The sequence below is a fragment of the Cantharellus anzutake genome (assembly GCF_015039405.1).
Source record: "Cantharellus anzutake strain C23 chromosome Unknown EI90scaffold_9, whole genome shotgun sequence".
Classification (NCBI taxonomy): Eukaryota; Fungi; Basidiomycota; class Agaricomycetes; order Cantharellales; family Hydnaceae; genus Cantharellus; species Cantharellus anzutake.
The window spans coordinates 1,573,870-1,594,264 of NW_024066959.1; the positions used below are offsets into that span (position 1 = coordinate 1,573,870).

The 20,395-nt window shown below is 48.4% G+C and overlaps 3 protein-coding genes across 3 annotated transcripts; 2 read left to right on the top strand and 1 right to left on the bottom strand.

Moving 5' to 3' along the window:
- Positions 1-319: 319 nt before the first annotated feature.
- Positions 320-1,678, bottom strand: EI90DRAFT_3287186 (eukaryotic translation initiation factor 5A). Its single transcript, XM_039067042.1, has 6 exons — positions 1,424-1,678; positions 1,256-1,358; positions 1,182-1,202; positions 1,059-1,124; positions 793-1,002; positions 320-740 (listed from the first exon to the last, which is right to left on the bottom strand). Exons 1-5 carry the CDS (start codon positions 1,516-1,518, stop codon positions 808-810), a joined length of 480 nt encoding a protein of 159 aa, XP_038920121.1. The 5' UTR covers positions 1,519-1,678; the 3' UTR covers positions 320-740; positions 793-807.
- Positions 1,596-2,575, top strand: EI90DRAFT_2992042 (ER-to-golgi vesicle protein transport Sft2). The gene is made up of 6 exons (XM_039056128.1): positions 1,596-1,778; positions 1,842-1,886; positions 1,939-2,049; positions 2,100-2,126; positions 2,181-2,298; positions 2,349-2,575. Exons 1-6 carry the CDS (start codon positions 1,618-1,620, stop codon positions 2,499-2,501), a joined length of 615 nt encoding a protein of 204 aa, XP_038920122.1. The 5' UTR covers positions 1,596-1,617; the 3' UTR covers positions 2,502-2,575.
- A 16,287-nt stretch (positions 2,576-18,862) lies between these two features.
- EI90DRAFT_2909855 (uncharacterized protein) lies at positions 18,863-19,894 on the top strand (the record flags this gene model as incomplete). The annotated part of the gene is made up of 8 exons (XM_039054378.1): positions 18,863-18,922; positions 18,979-18,999; positions 19,079-19,090; positions 19,146-19,214; positions 19,277-19,540; positions 19,608-19,631; positions 19,687-19,788; positions 19,841-19,894. The coding sequence occupies 8 exons, from the start codon at positions 18,863-18,865 to the stop codon at positions 19,892-19,894; spliced, it is 606 nt and encodes a 201-aa protein (XP_038920123.1).
- Positions 19,895-20,395: the final 501 nt, after the last annotated feature.

The following is a 20,395-nucleotide window of genomic DNA, read 5'->3' on the forward strand; positions in this document are numbered from 1 at the left end:
AGCGCACTTTCATTGGACAAGACTCCAGCGTGCTTCATATCGCCTCAATTGTTTAGAACATCTTACTATGGATGATGTTTTGGATGACATGTAAACGAGTTTCAGCTCCGTGCTTCCTCATTCTGATCGAAACTGTGGATCCAGAATGCAAGACCCCCTCGTTGTCGGACTGCTTGTCTTCGATGAGCTTGCCCTTTGCGTCGCACGTAGGTTCCCTCTTGTCATGGTGCTCACCCCCCCTGACCAACCTGTCCAGACCGCGGCGAGCTTCGAGAGGAGGATGCCGCCCCCATTACTGAAATCCTGAACCGAGTCGGAGTCCAGCCCGGAGCAACAGGAGAGGTTCCATTTGGTGAACCACAACGGTATTTGACATCGTACACTCGAGCGTGATGCGCAGAGACATGTCTGACGGAATCACTCAGTTGTCTACAGTTCCGCCACACTTCCTCATATACATTAGCCATACTTCGTGCGGCCCAGTATCGTCCGGGGTTTGTGCCAGGAGATGAGCGACCACCAACCACCAACCCTGACCTTAGTCAGAAACTATGACGTGCAAAAATGAAATCTTGTTTGACATAATGTGTCGTCACTCTACTATTGAATATCGCGCGCATAGTCGTGTGAGGTGATCAGAAGTACAAACGTGCAAGACTTGACCAATTTGAGTGAACAAGCAACATGTAAATGGGGATGTGAGATCAGAGGACCTGAGAGAACGAGATACTTCGGAGCCCCTGTATCAAATTTGAGGACATGCGTAATAAAGTTGCCAAAAAAAAGGCTTACCAGCGAACGTTGTATTTAACTCTTTGGTGCCTCTTTGAAGGACGTAGCCTGCTCTTCGCCCATTGCCGAAGCTACAGTAACAAGAAGCTCCTTGCCATCTCCAAACTCGGCCCTAAGCTGTTCTCCTAGCTCGCCTTCGGGAACTTTCACGTCGTTCTTTAGAACCCCATCGGTATCCATCAGACTGAGGAATCCATCTTCAATATCAATCTCAATACGACAAATCAGAATAATTTGACTGGTAATTGCATGTACTGATTTATTACCAGCGTGAATTCAGTGCGACTAACGTTAGGAACATCCATGTTATGGGTTGATGGGGAAATATCTTCCTATGGAGTTCCTTGGATCAGAAAGGATACACGAAAAGGGGCAGGTTAGGAACATACCAGTTTTTTACCAGTAAAAATCTGGGAGAAGGTAGATGAGTGTAAATTGGATTAAAAATTGCCACGCATCTTACGTCAATCCCAACAAGATGAACCTTAGCATGCCCGTGCTTTCCAGTTTTAGAAGTGGACATATCCACGATCTTGCATGGTCTCCCCTTAATGACAACGTGTCCACTAACGACAAAGGAGGACGGCGTTGGCGGGATGCTCATTTACATGAGTCGATCGAAGGCACTCACTTCTTCCTCAAGGCAGAGCACTGCATGGGAAAGGTGTGCGAAGCGCCAGCATGCGCCTGATCAAAAGTCTGTTGGTGCTTGTCGTCTTCACTCATGGATGGAGTAGGGACTGGAAGAAAGATCGATTAGACCGATTGAAGGCAGTTGCCGAGCCATCAGAGGCACGTGATGGCTGGAGTTCTCCTGCAACGCGCATGTCTGTTGAGCAAAATTTCCGAGGGGCTCTGGACCAGTTCCGGTGGCCACCAACGCGTGTCGGAGATGCACAAACTCTTGACACACAGCCAGGACCGGGAGTGTTTTCTCGCTTGTACAACAGTATGAGCTCTTATGTTCCTCTGCGTTCGGATGAACGGTGAGAGTCATTTCGATTGCACTGTTGTTTGTCATCAGCAAATTTCGATGCAGCGTTACTTAGGTCGAATGAGGAGGAAGCTTACTTTGCATTGAGTCGATGGGAGAGGTAATCCTCCACCCTCCACCATTTATCCACCCTCACTGGTCATTTTTGGAAGGTTGCTTGGATTCGGGGCCTGTTTGATAGGATCGGCTGTTTGTTTTGCTGTGGCTTTTTTCACCCTCCCTCTTCTTGCTCTGCGACCCGGGAAGTTTGCCCTCGCATTCAGGTGCCATCGTTCCGCCCAGTTTTGGTCCGCAACTTACAATTTCTTCTCAGTTTGGGAAGCCTCCTTGTGATGTTCGGGTAAGGAATCATTCATATTGGTGGGGGAGTAGTCGGCTTTGATCATCACTTCAGTTTTGCAGTTTTATCGGGCGTTCACAATCACTTTAAACACTTGATCGCCCCGCAGCGTTTACCTTTTTCCGCTTCGTACTTTGGTTCTCTCATTTTCACTCTATATTTCTCTTTGGTGGCAAGTCGACTCTCTCTCAGACTTGTTGTCATGCTGACTTCTGCTTATAGCGCAAATCCTACCTTGGCAGTTTAATATTTGCCATCATTCAGGTTGTGACTCTTATCTTCTACGTTGCCGCTTATTTTCCCGGCGGCATACAGACTATGAGATTTGGTGGGCAAGTGTTGCTTCGTGGGGCTGAGAGTGTGTTACCATTTTGATATCCAACAATTACCATGCCTTTGTGTCGCTAGACCCACCTGTGCCCAGTAGGCCATGAAGGGCATGTGAAAGGAAAAAAAGAAATTTTTGAAAATGAAAATTTCCACTAGTGGGTCCTATGGGTTTAAACTTTGCTGTGCAAAGAGGTCCTCTATTGTTGCATATTCCATTGCCTTCCAGGGTCCTCTTTGGTCTCAACTCCCTGCAAGACCTTGTAATTCCTGCTACTCTGTAGTGGGTCTTGTAAATTTTTTGACCCTGATTGAATGTGTTTGATGACAAGGTCCTCTATTATTGCCAATTGTCATATCCATCCACCACCACCACCACCTTCTGCCATCTCTGGCCATCCCAGATTGCCTCTGCTCCTTCATCTCCAGCCTTGGAGCCCCTGGATCCCACAATCTCCTCCGACCCCCCCCCAATGGTCACCACCCTCCCATTTCAATATATTACCTACACCTCCCTAAGTATGGAACCCTGAAGGTCTCCAGACAGCTCCAACATCTGCAAGCGCACCCCCACTTCTGCTGGGTCATTTAGTTGCCTACCCTGCAAGTCCACCTTCGGACTGATCCTGTTATGGATATAGAGTCTCCAACAACCATATCCATCACATTGTCAAAGACCCCCCCTTTCTATCACACACACTCTCTCTCCCTCTCTTTCCCAATACCCTACTATTCTCTCCCGTTCTATTCCATTCCCCCCCTCATGCAAAGCTTTCCCCATCAGGGTTTTGGTGCTGGCCGAGGTTGTTTGCATTTCATGGGATTTCCCATGACCTTTCCATTTATAGATAGTCACGTGTCATGTACAGAAACCACTGGAGGCAGTTCCTGTTAACTACTACGACTTGCTACAAACTACCTTGTGCATTGTCTCTTGTAACAACCCCTTCTGTGACTCAGCTGAACACATGTGTGTGTGTGTACAACCTTCAATATGTCCTATATGCCTGGTTATGTCGAGTCATCTGGCGGTTCCTGCCATGAGGACTTGAAGTCATGAGTCAAAGCCTCATGACTTGTGTATCATTCACTGGAACCCATGTCCTACAGGACATCATTGCCTAGCTCTCCCTCCAGCGTTTGACGGACAACATCACATTATGGTATTCGGGATCACGACTGCTCTGAGACTCATATTCCTGTGATGCCAGCACACTTGTTGCACAAGCGCCAAGTAGCTGCCCATCAACTGTCTGGTCCCTCCCTTGTCAGTCATCGTTCCTTGCTGCCAACGGTATGTTCCCTTTGGGAACACCAAGTCACTGAAGGCCCCACTAGCCATTCCTTACTGGGCTCTCATGATTATAACCTGCTACCAGTACATTCGTACTACGAACACCAAGTAACCAATAGCAACGATACGGGATCTTCACACAACGTACAAGTCGTGACAATGCACACAGTATGCTCCCCTGAGGATCACCAAGTACCCATGGCCAACCTATCTATCCTGGCATCCCCAACTACATGTAATCAAACCCTTAATAACTCATTCCATTGTGAACCATGATCAATGGGGATTTGATCATCTACTCTCATACACGACTGGGACCTCCCATTGATTACACTTCCCATTAAGGTACATACAAGATCTTGCAATCATCTTCCAGCTACAAGAATGGTTTGAGAAGGGAGAAGTTCTCTCCATCCTTGTAACAGATCCCTGTCAGAGTACAGCCCAGTTAAGTCTGGACTGCTTACACACAACTGATGACACACTTGCCCCAGACTGACATTACCTGCACAGCCTGATCATCATCCCCGGACTTGCACAGACATTTGTTATATTTCCTTCTGTAGAGCGGCCCCGCTTTGCTGGGCATACTGACTTTATCATTCCCTGGGTAGCGAGTGAGGAAGATAACTTTCTTCTCTCACTTCCCCTTGCTGCTCAGGTATGTTGTACATAGTATATACAATGATATGATCTCACTTCCCCTCACTGCTCAGCTGGAATCCCTATCGCAATCTGCTTTGCCAGGTTCCCCCATTGAGACTGACCCTGTCCCCCTCAGCCTCAGCTCCAGCAAAGGCTCGGGATCCCTCGACTTAGAGTCCGAGCAGCTCGGTACCCTGACAATCCCTCCATCCCACTTCTGGGTTACAACCCATTAACCCCGTAACCCAAGTCATCGGTAGCATTCAGTCAGCTAACCCTTGACCCCATTAGGTCAGCTCCATCCGGCCCTTGCCATTTATGGTGAAGGAGCGGAGCTGGATCACCTTATGTAACCAGTTTCCTATGTCCAATAACGATATTAGAGTTTGTGCTGATTTGCGTACTGACTGTGTTTTGGTTACCAAATATATAATTGTTCACTGTCTAAACAACAATAAACACCCCCCAACGATCTCACCTGACGTATAGATCGTCTATGGATAAAATTCTATATTGACTTTACTATGATTTCTAGTCAATATTACACCTAGATATACCACTTTTCAGTAGGATGTGATTTTCCTGATAATTTACTGAAGGAAAACTACTAATAAAATAATTCCATAATAAATGTTACTCAATACAGGAGTGACCAAACTGCTCTTTCTATCGCTTTGAGTGCATGCTAGTTATCTAGCAGGTTCAGGATCGCTCACTTTTCTCCTGTGGTGTGATAACCAAATATTACTGAGAGATTATTCAATTAAGAAGTCCCTCCACCAAATTCTCACTAATTCTCACTATGACACTTTTGTTCAGCTGTGTCTAACTGACCCTAACTCACACTTAGAGTGATGTGTTAGTTTTATATTAGCTAACAACTTTTATCTTTTGGAGCAAACAAACCAACCACTGGTGAGGAGAATTAAACTTATATTTCTACCTGAGGTTTGAGAGGGGGCAGAAGCGGCGGCCTTTTATGCTTTTCAGAGGCCTCTCTACTCCCACGCCTCGCACTAGTTACATGTGTTACATTTGTATTATAGATAGTTCTAGAATGATATAGGGGCTTGGGCTGTGTAAGCTTAATAATGGACTTAGGACATGACTCAGCAATAAGTAATTCAGTTCTTTGTCTTTTGGGCCGATCTTAGCGGGGTCTTGTAGCGCTAAAGCTATGCTCTACACTGCCTTACTTACGAACGGTTATCTTTAGAAATGACTCGGCTATAAAGGAACTTTCTAGACTGTTCTCTAATTCACCCCTTTTTGTGAAGCCGCATCATTACTAATGGTCTAGAGCTTTCCCAATTAATTAACTGATCCACGGACTTCTGAATCACTTCATGCTTATGATCCGAGATCCAGATCATCAATCATTCCTTTGTTCTGATTTATTTGAGCTTAAAATCAAAAAGTTTTGATGAATCATGGGAAAATATACAAGATCCGGTTTTTTAGCATTTTCTCCTCTTCTGATGTGATCAAAAACTGTCCGCCCACGCCGGGGAATACTCTGTCATATGGTATTCGGTCCGCCATACTTCCGGGCATCAATATATTTCCCTTGAGTCACATTACTTTTTGTAAGAATTAGCAAATACATATATGCGAATTATAAGGTGTTTCGCTGTTTGAGCTATATCTCCATCAGTTTTGAAGCTTTTAGAATGAAACAAAACCGTGGATAAAGTTAAGAAACAGTCCTTTCATATGGTAAAAGTATTACAGTCAAAAGCTTTCTGGTTCCCGAGATATTTACATTTCTTTCCCAATGTTCCTTCTTATTCTGTCGTCTATGTGCTATTTTCTTGTTGTAGGGATATATTCTTTGAATATTATACCTATGCCAGGTTCTAGGCATGCTTGTAGTAGATTAAATCTCATTCTACATGGGTGTAGATAATTTATAATGATCTTCTAATGTCTGTCCAGTCTCATAAAGATCATGAGATCTGTTAAACATCTGAACTTGTCACCTGATTGTTGACTATTCTGATAGCTCATTGTTTTATTCTTTGAATATTATTTCTCCTACACCACACCAATGTAGCATGAGATTTAAGCTACTACAACCATGCCTAGAACCTGGCATAGGTGTAGGAAAATATAATATTCAAAGAATATATCCCTACAACAAGAAAATAGCACATAGACGGCAGAATAAGAGGGAACATTGGGAAAGAAATGTAAAAATCTCATGCTACATCGGTGTGGTGTAGGAGAAATAATATTCAAAGAATAAAACAATGATCTATCAGAATAGTCAACAATCAGGTGACAAGTTCAGATGTTTAACAGATCTCATGATCTTTATGAGACTGGACAGACATTAGAAGATCATTATAAATTATCTACACCCATGTAGAATGAGATTTAATCTACTACAAGCATGCCTAGAACCTGGCATAGGTATAATATTCAAAGAATATATCCCTACAACAAGAAAATAGCACATAGACGACAGAATAAGAAGGAACATTGGGAAAGAAATGTAAATATCTCGGGAACCAGAAAGCTTTTGACTGTAATACTTTTACCATATGAAAGGACTGTTTCTTAACTTTATCCACGGTTTTGTTTCATTCTAAAAGCTTCAAAACTGATGGAGATATAGCTCAAACAGCGAAACACCTTATAATTCGCATATATGTATTTGCTAATTCTTACAAAAAGTAATGTGACTCAAGGGAAATATATTGATGCCCGGAAGTATGGCGGACCGAATACCATATGACAGAGTATTCCCCGGCGTGGGCGGACAGTTTTTGATCACATCAGAAGAGGAGAAAATGCTAAAAAACCGGATCTTGTATATTTTCCCATGATTCATCAAAACTTTTTGATTTTAAGCTCAAATAAATCAGAACAAAGGAATGATTGATGATCTGGATCTCGGATCATAAGCATGAAGTGATTCAGAAGTCCGTGGATCAGTTAATTAATTGGGAAAGCTCTAGACCATTAGTAATGATGCGGCTTCACAAAAAGGGGTGAATTAGAGAACAGTCTAGAAAGTTCCTTTATAGCCAAGTCATTTCTAAAGATAACCGTTCGTAAGTAAGGCGGTGTAGAGCATAGCTTTAGCGCTACAAGACCCCGCTAAGATCGGCCCAAAAGACAAAGAACTGAATTACTTATTGCTGAGTCATGTCCTAAGTCCATTATTAAGCTTACACAGCCCAAGCCCCTATATCATTCTAGAACTATCTATAATACAAATGTAACACATGTAACTAGTGAGAGGCGTGGGAGTAGAGAGGCCTCTGAAAAGCATAAAAGGCGCCGCTTCTGCCCCCTCTCAAACCTCAGGTAGAAATATAAGTTTAATTCTCCTCACCAGTGGTTGGTTTGTTTGCTCCAAAAGATAAAAGTTGTTAGCTAATATAAAACTAACACATCACTCTAAGTGTGAGTTAGGGTCAGTTAGACACAGCTGAACAAAAGTGTCATAGTGAGAATTAGTGAGAATTTGGTGGAGGGACTTCTTAATTGAATAATCTCTCAGTAATATTTGGTTATCACACCACAGGAGAAAAGTGAGCGATCCTGAACCTGCTAGATAACTAGCACGCACTCTAAGCGATAGAAAGAGCAGTTTGGTCACTCCTGTATTGAGTAACATTTATTACGGAATTATTTTATTAGTAGTTTTCCTTCAGTAAATTAGCAGGAAAATCACATCCTACTGAAAAGTGGTATATCTAGGTGTAATATTGACTAGAAATCATAGTAAAGTCAATATAGAATTTTATCCATAGACGATCTATACGTCAGGTGAGATCGTTGGGGGGTGTTTATTGTTGTTTAGACAGTGAACAATTATATTTGGTAACCAAAACACAGTCAGTACGCAAATCAGCACAAACTCTAATATCGTTATTGGACATAGGAAACTGGTTACATAAGGTGATCCAGCTCCACTCCTTCAGCAGATAATTACGATGAGCTTCTAATGTGTGTCCAGTCTCATAAAGATCATGAGATTGTCAGGGCACACACCCTGACTATGTTAGATGAGTGGGCAGAGTTGTCCGAAAGCGGAAAAGGGACTCGGAGTGGAGGGACCTTGGCCTCAGCGACTCAAGTGGAGCGCTGTGCCACTGCTTGTTGTCTAAGGTGGTCCTTAACTTCAGGTTAGCAGGGGAAGTCTCTTTGGGGGACAATCCAGTTGTTATTCTTGTCGATTTCAGACTGGGGGTACAGGAACTATGTACAGAGTGTATATATAACGATACAGGAGTGGAGTCGGAGAACAAAGGGAACTGGAAGGGGGACAAAGGGAGACTGGATGAGGGGACAACCCCAAGGGCCAAGGGTTGGAACTCTATGGTGCTTCCCAAAGGGCAAGGCCAAGAGGGGAAGGAGTGGAGGGGGTTGTGGGGAATGACAGCTGACTAATATGGAAAGGAAGCAGCTGTCTAAATAAGGAAGAGGCAACAAGAGGATCAAATGACACCATACAGTAGAGACTGCAGGGTCTGGAGTAAGTTCCAGAGGTCCAGAGTTGGAAGTTAAAGTCCGGAATATTGGCAAGACGTAATAAATGAAATGTAATAAGGAATACAAGGAGATAAGATGGAGGAGGAGGTCAAAGTCCAGAGGTGGAGATGTGACTGGAGTTCCGGAGGTGGAGGTGCGATGAGGTTCCGGTACAGGAGTCCGGAGCCAGAGGTGTGGAGCATCACAAACTCTGGTCTGGAAGGTACAAGGTTGGGATTGGACCTGGAGTAAACTGGAGTCGGACCGGAGGTAGTGTTGGATGTTGTGTTGGAGCCAGAGGTATAGTGGGCTCTCAACAACCAACAGGGGGAGGTGGAGGTGGAGGATGTGGAGTTCTGGAGGAGGAGATGGGGTGTAAGGAATGGATAGAGGATGGTTGATGCATGCTTTGCACGCTTTCCTTTTATTCTTTATACTATAATAATCCTTGGACTAAACAATGTATAACAACTGTATATACATATATAGTGTCCAGGGTCAGGAATAGGGGCTTTGCTCTTCTCCTCCCCCCCTGTCGAAATACTAGCTCCATACAGCCTAGATTATTGACAGCCTGAGGATTGAGGAGTCACCAAGGCCGGCACCCCAACTGGCCTTACATGGGGGTCTAGAAACAGGAGTGGAGGTCCGGAGTTGTGTGGATATGACAGACTAGCCTGGACCCGGACCTGTGTCTGGACCTGCTACACTTCCTGCACGTACTTCCCATGCCACATGCCACATGATCCAGCCCTGGATCCTGCCCTCATGTGACTTCCGGGTATCCCCGGAAGTTTTCCTGATATGGTGGCCACTGTGGGAAGATGAGAAGTTAGCTTCCTTCTCATCTCTTACCCACAGTAGGTTGTGCCCTGGACAGGGCTGGTTACACATAGGGCTGTGGACCATAGGGGAGGGTCATGGGGACCTGGGAGTCATCCCCTGACAGAGATCTGTTAAACATTTGAACTTGTCAGCTGATTGTTGACTATTCTGATACATCATTGTTTTATTCTCCGAATATTATTTCTCCAACAGGCCTGCTGCCTAGACTCCCTCTGTAACTATATATATACATAACTTGTAGTTATGGTACACCTCAGCGAAAATATTGATTAGAGTTATCCCCCTCTTCTAGAAGTCCCCTCAGTCTGTAAATTAGGGCACCGACATGATACTGGGCACAGCGCTCCTGGTAGAGTTGCTGAGGCCATAGCCCTCTGATTAACAGGGACATCTCCGCTCATCCCAAACCTGGTCTCTGACACCAATTCTAGATAACCCAGGGTCCTCCCAACTCCTTATACCATACCGCTTCCTTGCTGAAAACCACATTTCAATGTTTGCACTGTGTCACATATTCTGTTTCCCCCCTTTCCCCATGCATGTCCATCTTTGCAACCGATTTCCGGATTATGACAGATATCTTCATGATGTACTTACTTACCTTTTTACTCTCCTCTGTATGCACTTCATGCACTTCATGCTCTTTCAACCATGATGATGTCCTATCTTCCCTCCTTCAATTTTAACAAATCACCTACTATTAACCAGACTATCATTCATACCTTGGAGTCTGTATGTTCCTCTGACCTCTGTGCTCTCTGTTTTTGCATGTCTGGAAAAAAAAGAGGGGGGGGGGGTTGAACACTGGACTTGCTGGGCTGTTAGTGATATGCCCTGATTGGGACAACAGGGGTGAAATGACAATTGGGTGTAGAACACAGTGAAACAGTTGGATTATGGGAATTGAATATCATTATGCACTGATCTTTTTTTGTTCATGTGTTGTGTTTTGTTCGCTGGGTTAATGCAGAGTGTGTTTGTACATGGGTTGGATCTTGAACCCAAATATATTTTGGAACAATGAAGGACAGAAGAGTGGTGGGACCTGCTGCATCAGGTGGCATCCACCAGTTATTGTTGGTCTGGGACTCATCAGTGCTGTTCTGAATGTGCATTTTTCTGCATTGTTGCTAAGACCTCACAAAGAGTCCCTGGGTCCATTGCCCCATTTGTCAATCAATACAAAAAATCATGTGCAGGGAAATCTTGGGTTCTCTTGTCAGTCACACCTTAGTGGAGTTGACCAAATACATCTATACAGTTTTTCACCCCCCAATGGTTCAGATTTTGTATTTTGCATGTAGACACTGTGTCATATCCATACAATCCTAACCTCTACTCCGGGTTCCTGGAACTCCGAAACTGACTCTGGAGCCCCACTTCCCTTCCATCACCTTCTCCTTGCCAACTCCCAAGAGGTTATCCCACCTCTGGCTCTGACACCACCTTCAGTCTGTCAGGGCATGCCTTCGGGTCGCTAGCGTAAGTAGCGCATTGCCACATGACCCATATCTCCATCAGCTTCTGCTTCTTTTCTTCTTCTTCATCTCCGATCTGATCCGATCTGCGGCTGTCAGTTATGACGCTGCATGATCTTCTATCATTCTTGATCCGATACTACCGGTTATTAGCTAGTTGACTAGTTACCACCTCTACATGTATATATGACCGTGTGCTGGGATGGGCATGTCCCCCAGCTTTGATATCAATTAGGTTTCTGGGGCATCCTTTGTTGCGAGCACGCACGACCCTGACACAGTCCAACTCCGGACCATTCCAGTTCCGACCTCAACCATGACACCTTTCAGATGAGTACACGACATCTACACTCCCAACTCTGGACCTGCACTCCAGAATCCTGTTGTCAGGGCCTGGCCTCCGTCCGGGGGCGGCCCTACCTCAGAGCTGGACACTTGCGGTGTCCCAGGTAGCCAGGTGCTGGATCCTATCCCAAGCTCCTCAAACTCACTAAGCGGGGATTGAGTTGTCATGTATTATGGAAGGTAGCTACAACTTGCCTAAGCGGGGATTGAGTTGAGAAGAAGGGTAAGTTTCCCTATTCCCCGCTTGGCTGCTATAAAAGGAAATGTACTGTACAGTTTGTAACGTGACTATGGGTAAAAGCCAAGCATGTTCCCACGATGCGGAAAAGGTGTCACATGGGTTAAGGCGAGTTGCTCGCCTTGACCCACGTGATTTTTCCCACGGGTTCACATGCGGGCTGTAGTTGTGAAAGATGGGAGGATGAGGGAAGTGGGGGGAGGTTAGGGAAGGTGGTTCTGGGTTGTATGGTCAGGTGTGGTTGCCCTGACATCACCCCCCCTCTATGCCGCTTCGCCTCGGAGCGGCTGGGTGTCTTGGCTGGCGGGTTCTATTGGACCTTTCTTGTCTCGGGGCATTGGGGTGGGATCGATGGAACTCTTCTATGAGCTCTTGAGAGTGCTCTAAGTTTTTGTGGGGGAGCCATTCATTTTCTGAGTTTGGCCAGCCCAGGAATTTAACAAAATACCAGAGTTTTCCATACCTGTACTTGGAGTTTAGGATCTTTTCTACTTCATATTCTTCTTCTCCATCAATAACTTCTGGGCCGGGGCGGGGGTCTGCTGTGCGCTCAGCAATCTCATCTGGGAGGTAGGGGTGGATGTTGGTGACTGAGACTACAGGGTGGACGCCCTTCAGCTGGGTGGGGAGCTGCAGCTTCACAGCTGCTGGGGACACCACCTTGGTGATGTGGAAGGGGCCAATCCATTTGTGGTCCAGCTTCTTAGTTGGTCGGTCGGTTGTGTAGTTTCGGGAGCTGAGCCAGACCTTCTGCCCTTCTTTGTACTCTGGGGCAGCCTTCCGGTTCCTGTCATAGTACCGGGCCATCTCGTCTGCTGCGTGCTCTAGTGCTGCCTTTGCCTCTTCCTGCATTTTCATCATCCGGGAGGCGAAGGCATCTGCTGCTTCAACATCAGAGGAGCGGGTCGGCTCAGTCCCCATCCGGGGGTGTTGTCCTGAGTCAAGCTCAAATGGGGTCTGGCGGGTGGCTGAGTGGACCCGGTTGTTGTATGCAAACTCAGCTAGTGGGAGCCAGTCAGTCCAATCATCCTGCCGGTGGTTGACAAAGACGCGGAGGTAGGCTTCGATCTCTTGGTTCACGCGTTCTGTCTGCCCATCCGTCTGCGGGTGGTATGGGGTGGATGGGGTGAGCTTGATCCCTAGGAGTGCTGCCAGCTCGCTGGAGAATTTGAACACGAAGGCTGTGCCTCGGTCGCTCAGGATCTCCTCTGGAAGGCCATGGTGCTGCCAGACATGTTCGAGGAACAGCCAGGCTATGCCTGCAGAGTCCACTGTGGTGACGGTAGGAACAGCATGGATCCTCTTGGAGAGGCGGTCTACTACCACCAGGATCGCATTGTAGCCCTTTGACTCTGGGAGCTCGCCTATGGTGTCCACCGAGATTATCTGCCATCGGTGGGAGGGCACTTTGTTTGGGATGAGCTTCCCGACCTTCCGGGAGGGGAAGGATTTTGCCCGTTGGCAGGTGTCGCAGCCTGAGACATAACTAGCTATGTATCGTGACAGTCCCGGCCACCAGCAGTTCCGGGAGATCAGTTCCAGAGTCTTCCATCTGCCTGGGTGTCCTGCCGGGACCGAGTCATGGTGCAACTTCACCAGGTCATGGCGGAGCTGAGGGTTCCTGGGGACGTATACTCGCCCCCGGTAAAGGATCAAGTCCCCATCTCTATCCCATTCGTCCGGGCACAGAGAGCCTTTTCCTAGTTCTCTTAAGGCCTTTACCACTGCCTCATCATGTTCCTTCCCTTCTCGAATCCTCTTCAACATGTCCATCTCCTCTCCTCCCATCGACACCCCCTCAGTCACCCAGACTTCAAACCACTCCGGGTGCAGTAGGGTTACGCCTGTATTGTCCCCTTCTCCTCGGGGGTGGTCTGCTCTGCGTGACAGAGCGTCCGGCTTCCCCATGAGCTTCCCTGGGCGATGGGTTAGCACGAAGTCGAAGCGGGAGAGGTAGAGGGACCAGCGTGCTTGTCGCCGGTTCAACCTCTGGGCTGTTCGGAAGTATGAGAGGTTTTTGTGGTCTGTGAAGATGGCAAACTTCTCTGGGGCCCCTTCTAGGAAGTGGCGCCATTCCTCAAGTGCTCGTATTATGGCGAGCATCTCCTTGTCATAGATCTCGTAGTTCCTTTCTACCTCCGAGAAGCTCTTAGACATGAAGGCCACTGGGTGGTAGTCTCCATCCGACTGAAGCTGTGAGAGGACTGCCCCCGTCGCAAAGTTGGAGGCGTCACACTCTAGGCGGAATGGGGCAGTGTTGGAGGGGAAGGTGAGCACCGGGGCCAACGTGACTGCTCGCTTCAAGTCCTCAAAGGCAGTCTGTTCTACTAGGCCCCAGGCCCAAGGCTGGGTCTTCCGGGTGAGTCGGTGAAGGGGCTTTGCCTTTTCTGAGAAGTCCCGGATAAAGCGGCGGTAGAAGTTGACGAAGCCTAAGAAGGATTGAACCTCCTTGACCTTCATGGGGACTGGCCAGTCAGTTACTCCCTTCACCTTCACTGGGTCCATCGCAACATGACCTTCAGAGATGACAAGGCCCAGGTAGTCGATGGTGTTCTTCTCGAACCTGCACTTCTCGGGCTTGAGGAAGAGCTTCCGCCTCCTCAGGGTGGCCAGAACCTCTTGCACGGCCTTCCGGTGCTCTTCAAGAGTGGGGGAGAAGACTAGGATGTCATCCATGTAGCAGATGACATCCCCTTGGTCGATGAACTCCCGCAGGATGTCATTCATCATTGTCTGGAAGGTGGCAGGGGAGTTGCAGAGGCCGAAGAACATCACTGTAGGCTCAAACAGCCCTCGGTTGGTGGCAAAGGCCGCCTTCCACTCATCCCCCTCCTTGATCCGGACATTGTTAAACCCCCATCGTAGGTCTAGGGTTGAGAACCACTTAGCGCCCTGGAGGCGGGTGAGGACGTCGGATATCAGGGGGAGTGGGTAGGAGTTTTTAACCGTGACCTCGTTCAGCTTGCAGTAGTCTTGGACTAACCTCAGGGACCCATCCTTTTTCTTCACAAATAACACAGGGGCCCCTGTCGGGGACTTAGATGGTCTGATCCGCCCATTTGCGAGGTTCTCCCTGAGGAAGGCATCCAGCTCTTTCTGCTCCGCTGGTGAGAGCGGGAACGTCCTCCCTCGGGGGAGCTTGGCATCTGGGGCGAGGTCGATGGCATGGTCCCAAGGCTTCCGGGGGGGGGAGTTCGTTGAAGGCTTCCTTGGAGAATACATCCTGGAAGTCTCGGTAGTGCTCTGGCACCAGTTCCTCGAAGGGGCGTTCTACCGGGGGGCCTTCCTGTGCATCCTGGGCCATTCGCTGAGAGGGGGTGGATGTGGCTCGGAGCTCATGGCCCCACTCTGGTGGGATCATGGCTGCATAGACTCCGTCTCCGGGTTCGAGGGCGAAGTCGGGTTCCCCCTGGGTTCCCGGCTTCGGCATTGGGTTCCGGCCGTAGCAGGCTGGTGGACACCGGGACAGGGTGACCCTCTGCTTGACCCAGTCTACTTCTGGGTTGTGGTGGAGGAGCCATGAATGGCCAATTATCACTGTCTGGTGGCCCAGGTTAGCAACTGCAAACCGGGCCCGCTCCGTGTGTCGGCTGAATCGGAGGAGCACTTCTACCTCCTCTGTGATGGATCCGTTCTCATTCAGGGTTCCGTCCACGTTATGGATGGGGACCGGTTGCACTAGAGGCAAAGTCTCTAGGTTGTGCTTCTGGACGAAGTCGCGTCCGATAAACATTCCAGTGGCCCCTGAGTCCAGTAGAGCAGAGGTGGTGACTGAGCGGAGTGAAGTGGTGGACATCAGTTCCACTGAGAGGTTGAGCGAGCGGGGGGAGTGCTTAGACAGGACGTAAATTGCAGGGGCTGGGACGGCAACCTTGCATGGGGGTTCACCCCCTTCTGGCTTTCTTGGTGTGGCTTTTCTCTTTTTTGCAATTACCCAGAGCAGCTTAGATTGCATGGCCCGTCTGGGGCGGCTGCGGTATTTACAGGTGGGTACATTGCTCTCATCAGGCAACTGGGGCACACTCTTCACCGGTCGCCCTCTAGAAAATCCCCTGTTGGATCTTCCTCCGCTTCCTCTGGTTCTGGGGGGGGGCCTCCACTGCGTGATGGCCTCTCAGCGAGTCAATGATCGCTCGAAGGTCCTCTGGGGCCAGCCGGGATGGGGTTCTGAGGGTTTCTTCTTGGAAGGCCCCACGGATCTGGTGAGGTCTCGGCCTTGGGCAGTCGCGGGCTATGTGCCCCGGTTGGTTACAGTTGAAACAGAGCCCACTGCGTCTCTGCTCAGTGCGGGGGGAGCGTGTGTGGTCCAGGTCCATTGCTTGAGGGTCTGGCTTTGGGGTTGCAGCAGGAGCAGTGGTGGATGGTGCCAGGGGAGGGGTGGAGCGAGAGAGGAATGGGGAGGGTTTTGCTGCCATGGTGCGAGGTTGGGTGGCTTGGAAACGTCGCCACTGGTTGTCGAGGATGGAGGCCTCACGCTTCCATTTGGCCCAGGTTGCAGGCATCGGGCGGAGGCGGTAGATGCTCTCTCGGAGGCGTGGGTGGAGGGCCTGCTCGAAACGGTCCACCAGGGCAACATCTCCCATCCATGACACAGGTCCGTGGAGTTCAAACTGCTGGATCAGTTTGTCCACCGACTCGCTGCCTTGCCGAAGTGAGGCCAGCTTCTGCCGAGCTGTGGCCTGGCGGTTGGGGTCAGCAAACATGGAGTCTAGTTCTTGGGCGAAGTCATCGAAAGCGATCCTTGGGGAACCGGGGGCAAGGAGGGAGTTGATGCGCTGGGTAGCCCATGGGCCAGCAGCACCTCCCTTCATGTATGACAGGACAAACAGAACTTGGCTGTGTTCGTCTGGGAACTCGGCATGGCGCATGCTCATGTAGAGCCCGCATTCTGCCTTGAAGCGGTCCAGGTCATCTTGCGACCCGGAGAAGGGAGTGGGGGTAGCTACTTTGGGTGGCTTGCGGGTCGGAGCAGGGGCAGCAGCAGGGGGGGGGCAGGCTGCCTTTGGGTAGCCAGCTGGGTCTGGAGGTCTTGGAGCTGGCGGGTCAGCTCTAGTATCTGTTCTTCTAGCGACATCAGGGGGTGTGGAAGTAGGTTGAACCCTTCTTCTGCTATCAGGGCCCGGCCTCCGTCCGGGGGCGGCCCTACCTCAGAGCTGGACACTTGCGGTGTCCCAGGTAGCCAGGTGCTGGATCCTATCCCAAGCTCCTCAAACTCACTAAGCGGGGATTGAGTTGTCATGTATTATGGAAGATAGCTACAACTTGCCTAAGCGGGGATTGAGTTGAGAAGAAGGGTAAGTTTCCCTATTCCCCGCTTGGCTGCTATAAAAGGAAATGTACTGTACAGTTTGTAACGTGACTATGGGTAAAAGCCAAGCATGTTCCCACGATGCGGAAAAGGTGTCACATGGGTTAAGGCGAGTTGCTCGCCTTGACCCACGTGATTTTTCCCACGGGTTCACATGCGGGCTGTAGTTGTGAAAGATGGGAGGATGAGGGAAGTGGGGGGAGGTTAGGGAAGGTGGTTCTGGGGTTGTATGGTCAGGTGTGGTTGCCCTGACACCTGTTCGCATCTCTGTCTTGGAACTCCAGTCTTAGCTCCAACCTCGGACTTTGACCTCACCTCCACTTATACCCATTGTATTGGTTAGCTAATTCCATTTATTTACCTTTGCCAATATTCCAGAGTTTAACTTCCGAGTTTGGACTTTCCAGACGTACTTCGGACCTTGCAACTATTGCATTGTCCCATTCAATTCTGCTATTCTCCCTCATTCCTATTTGGGCTGCTGCTTCTTTCTATTCAGTCAGCTAGCCATTCCTGACTCCCATCCTCCATCCTTCCTCCTTGGGCCTTGGCCCTTCACTCCTCCTTTGAGAAACACCATTGAGTCAAACCCTTGACCCTCAGTGTTGTTCCCCCTTCCAGCTCCCTTTGTCTCCTTTCAGATTACCCTTGCTCCTTTTGATTCTGGACCCCTCCTTTATATACAATGTACCTAGTAACCTGTAACCTCAGTCTGAAATTGACTTGATTTCCCCCCTAAGAGACTTCCCCCTTGCCAGATCCGAAATTAGGGACCCCCAGGACAACCAGCAATGGCACAGCACTCCACCTGAGTCGCTGAGGCCAAGGTCCTTCCATAATAAGTCTCTGATTCCATTCCGGAATTGTCCAAACCTGCCCTTTCTAACACACTGCAATTTTGGATCAAATTATATGAAAAATTTTGTGAATAGTAGCCAATAGGAATGTTGTTTCATACCCTAGCTAGTTGGCTGAGGAATGTAAGGATGAAGGAGGAAATAGGGATGCAAATTCAGTGTCCAAAAATGGCAATCACCCCTCAATGGTTATTATGTCTCATAATGCATCATCTGTGCACTTCTTCTGGAGTATTGCAGTGCAGGAAGTCCCTGCACCTCTGTGACTTCATCCTAGCCATTTTGAAACACAGACAGAACCTAAGTTGGATGGGTATTTAGCATTGCTAATTGGTCTAGTGTGCAATATAACAGAGAATATCATAGATATCCCTGTACTATTCAGCTACAGATAATCTTTCTCTAAACACAGTGAGTGTGTCCAACTTTTAGGTTTCCCTACCAGGCTACTTTTGTTATGAGGGTTCCCCTCAAACTGATGGCCGAGCTTCCGATGTTGCCCATTTCCCACGGTAAAAAAAAATTGAACCCCCTCTGGAAACAAAAGCCTCGCAAGCTCGGCCAAAAAGACCACGTGAAAATTCCAACAGTTATCTTGTTCTTTGCGCATTTATGCACATATTCTTGAACATCATCTAACTTATACTAATCGCGTGCGCGGGTCCAGCCGGATGACCTCCTTTATACTTACAGTTTGAAATTATTGAAACCTCTAGTTGATTTTAGAATCGTATTTAAGATTTTTAAGATTTTTTTTTTTCACCTGTACATGACCTTTGTGGAACGTGCTGGGTGGGGCATTTACGCTGATTTTCTTTGGCTTGCTGTAACGCCTCGTGATGCGTTACGCTTGAGCGGTGTTTTCCGACATTCCCTGCACCTTTTGCACAATCACTCACGGCCGCAATTATTCGCCATGCTTGGTGTGGTAGACCAATGCCCGAAATGCTCGAAAGCTGCATATGCCGCTGAAAGGGTAAGTTCCAAGCTGGTTATGCTCGATCGAAACTAGACCAGGATTCTTTGGGATAGGTAATGGGGCCTGGTCGTAAGGTTCGATTTTTAAGTTGTGTGCTCCCTTTCCATAAACACTGAATGACGGATGCGTGCTCCTCCCGCTGTGGCTCTTTAGTACTACCACAAGGTGCTCTCTACCTCCTAGGCTGGTTCGACGCAGCTCAATGACCATATTCGCTCAGTCATGTCTCATGTGCACGTTGTGCGGAAGTCGTTTAGCACCTGGTGCTCTCCAAGAACACGATGAACAGGTCAGTGAGGGAACTATCGTCCTTTGTGCAAAGCATTCGAATTCTGACATCCGAACTCACAGCCGTACTGCCGGAATTGCTATCTAAAGCTCTTTTCTACCCTCGACCTCAGACACCAAAATCTCCATAGTCGTGATTGTGCTTCCCCGAGCTCATCCCCTAATCGCTCAACGCCAAGTGCGGTGACGCCCCAATACACCAGTTCGACACCGAACGTTGCCCAAGTTGTTCCTCTTGGCCAGACAAATACTGTTGGTGCTCGTTTTAACGTATCCTCGCAGACACAGTGTCCACTCTGTGGTAGTGCGGTGTACCATGCTGAGCAGGTTGGGGGCTATTTTTTGTGTCGTGGCAACGATTCTGACCAGAAGACGTCGCAACAATTAATGTTAGGTGGTGGCTCTGGGGAAGAAATGGGTGAGAAAATACGATTGCTGTCTAGTTTTGAGGTTGAACTGCATCCGTTGCTCAGCACCGCGCTTGCCTGCAATGTTCTTCGTGCCAGAGGCGACTCGAATCTCACAACATTTGTGACAACGATGGTGATGCTTACTGCAGGATGTGTTACTCTCAGGTCAGATATTTACTGGTGTGCGAATATCCACTCAAGAATCTGTTTCAATTAGAAGCACGGACCTACTGGCTGTGGGTATGCCCTTGTTGGAAAGCCAGGGGGTTGAACTATTGGCCATGTGTTGTTGGGGTACTCGATTTGTGCTGTAGTAATTCGAGTGCTGCATGTATGCGCTGCCTCGTCCGTTTTGAGTCACGAAGGGTGGTTTTGGTTGGATAGTTGGCTAGATCGGAAAAGAATGAGTGAAGCCCAATGGACAGATTCCCGTGAACATGGTTCAACGGATGGGGCAATCGGCGACAGTGTTTGCCAACCAATGCGGTGCAACAGGCCGTAGGGTGTGAATGATGCTTTGGTCCTTTCGATCGAATCACTCGTGCCTTGCTCTGATTTGGGTGTCTCGGATGAATTGTTGCAATGGAATTATCCTATCATAGGATTGAGTGAAGCTACGATTGCCCGTGCCGGCCTGCGAGTGCGTCATGAGCGTGCATGATAAGGGTGTCAAGAGAGAGAGCAGCCTGAGGACGACGACATAGGGAGGGGCATAAGATAATGCCTCATGCAAAAAAGATGCAAGGCAAGTTAGGAGGACATCCGCGGGGCG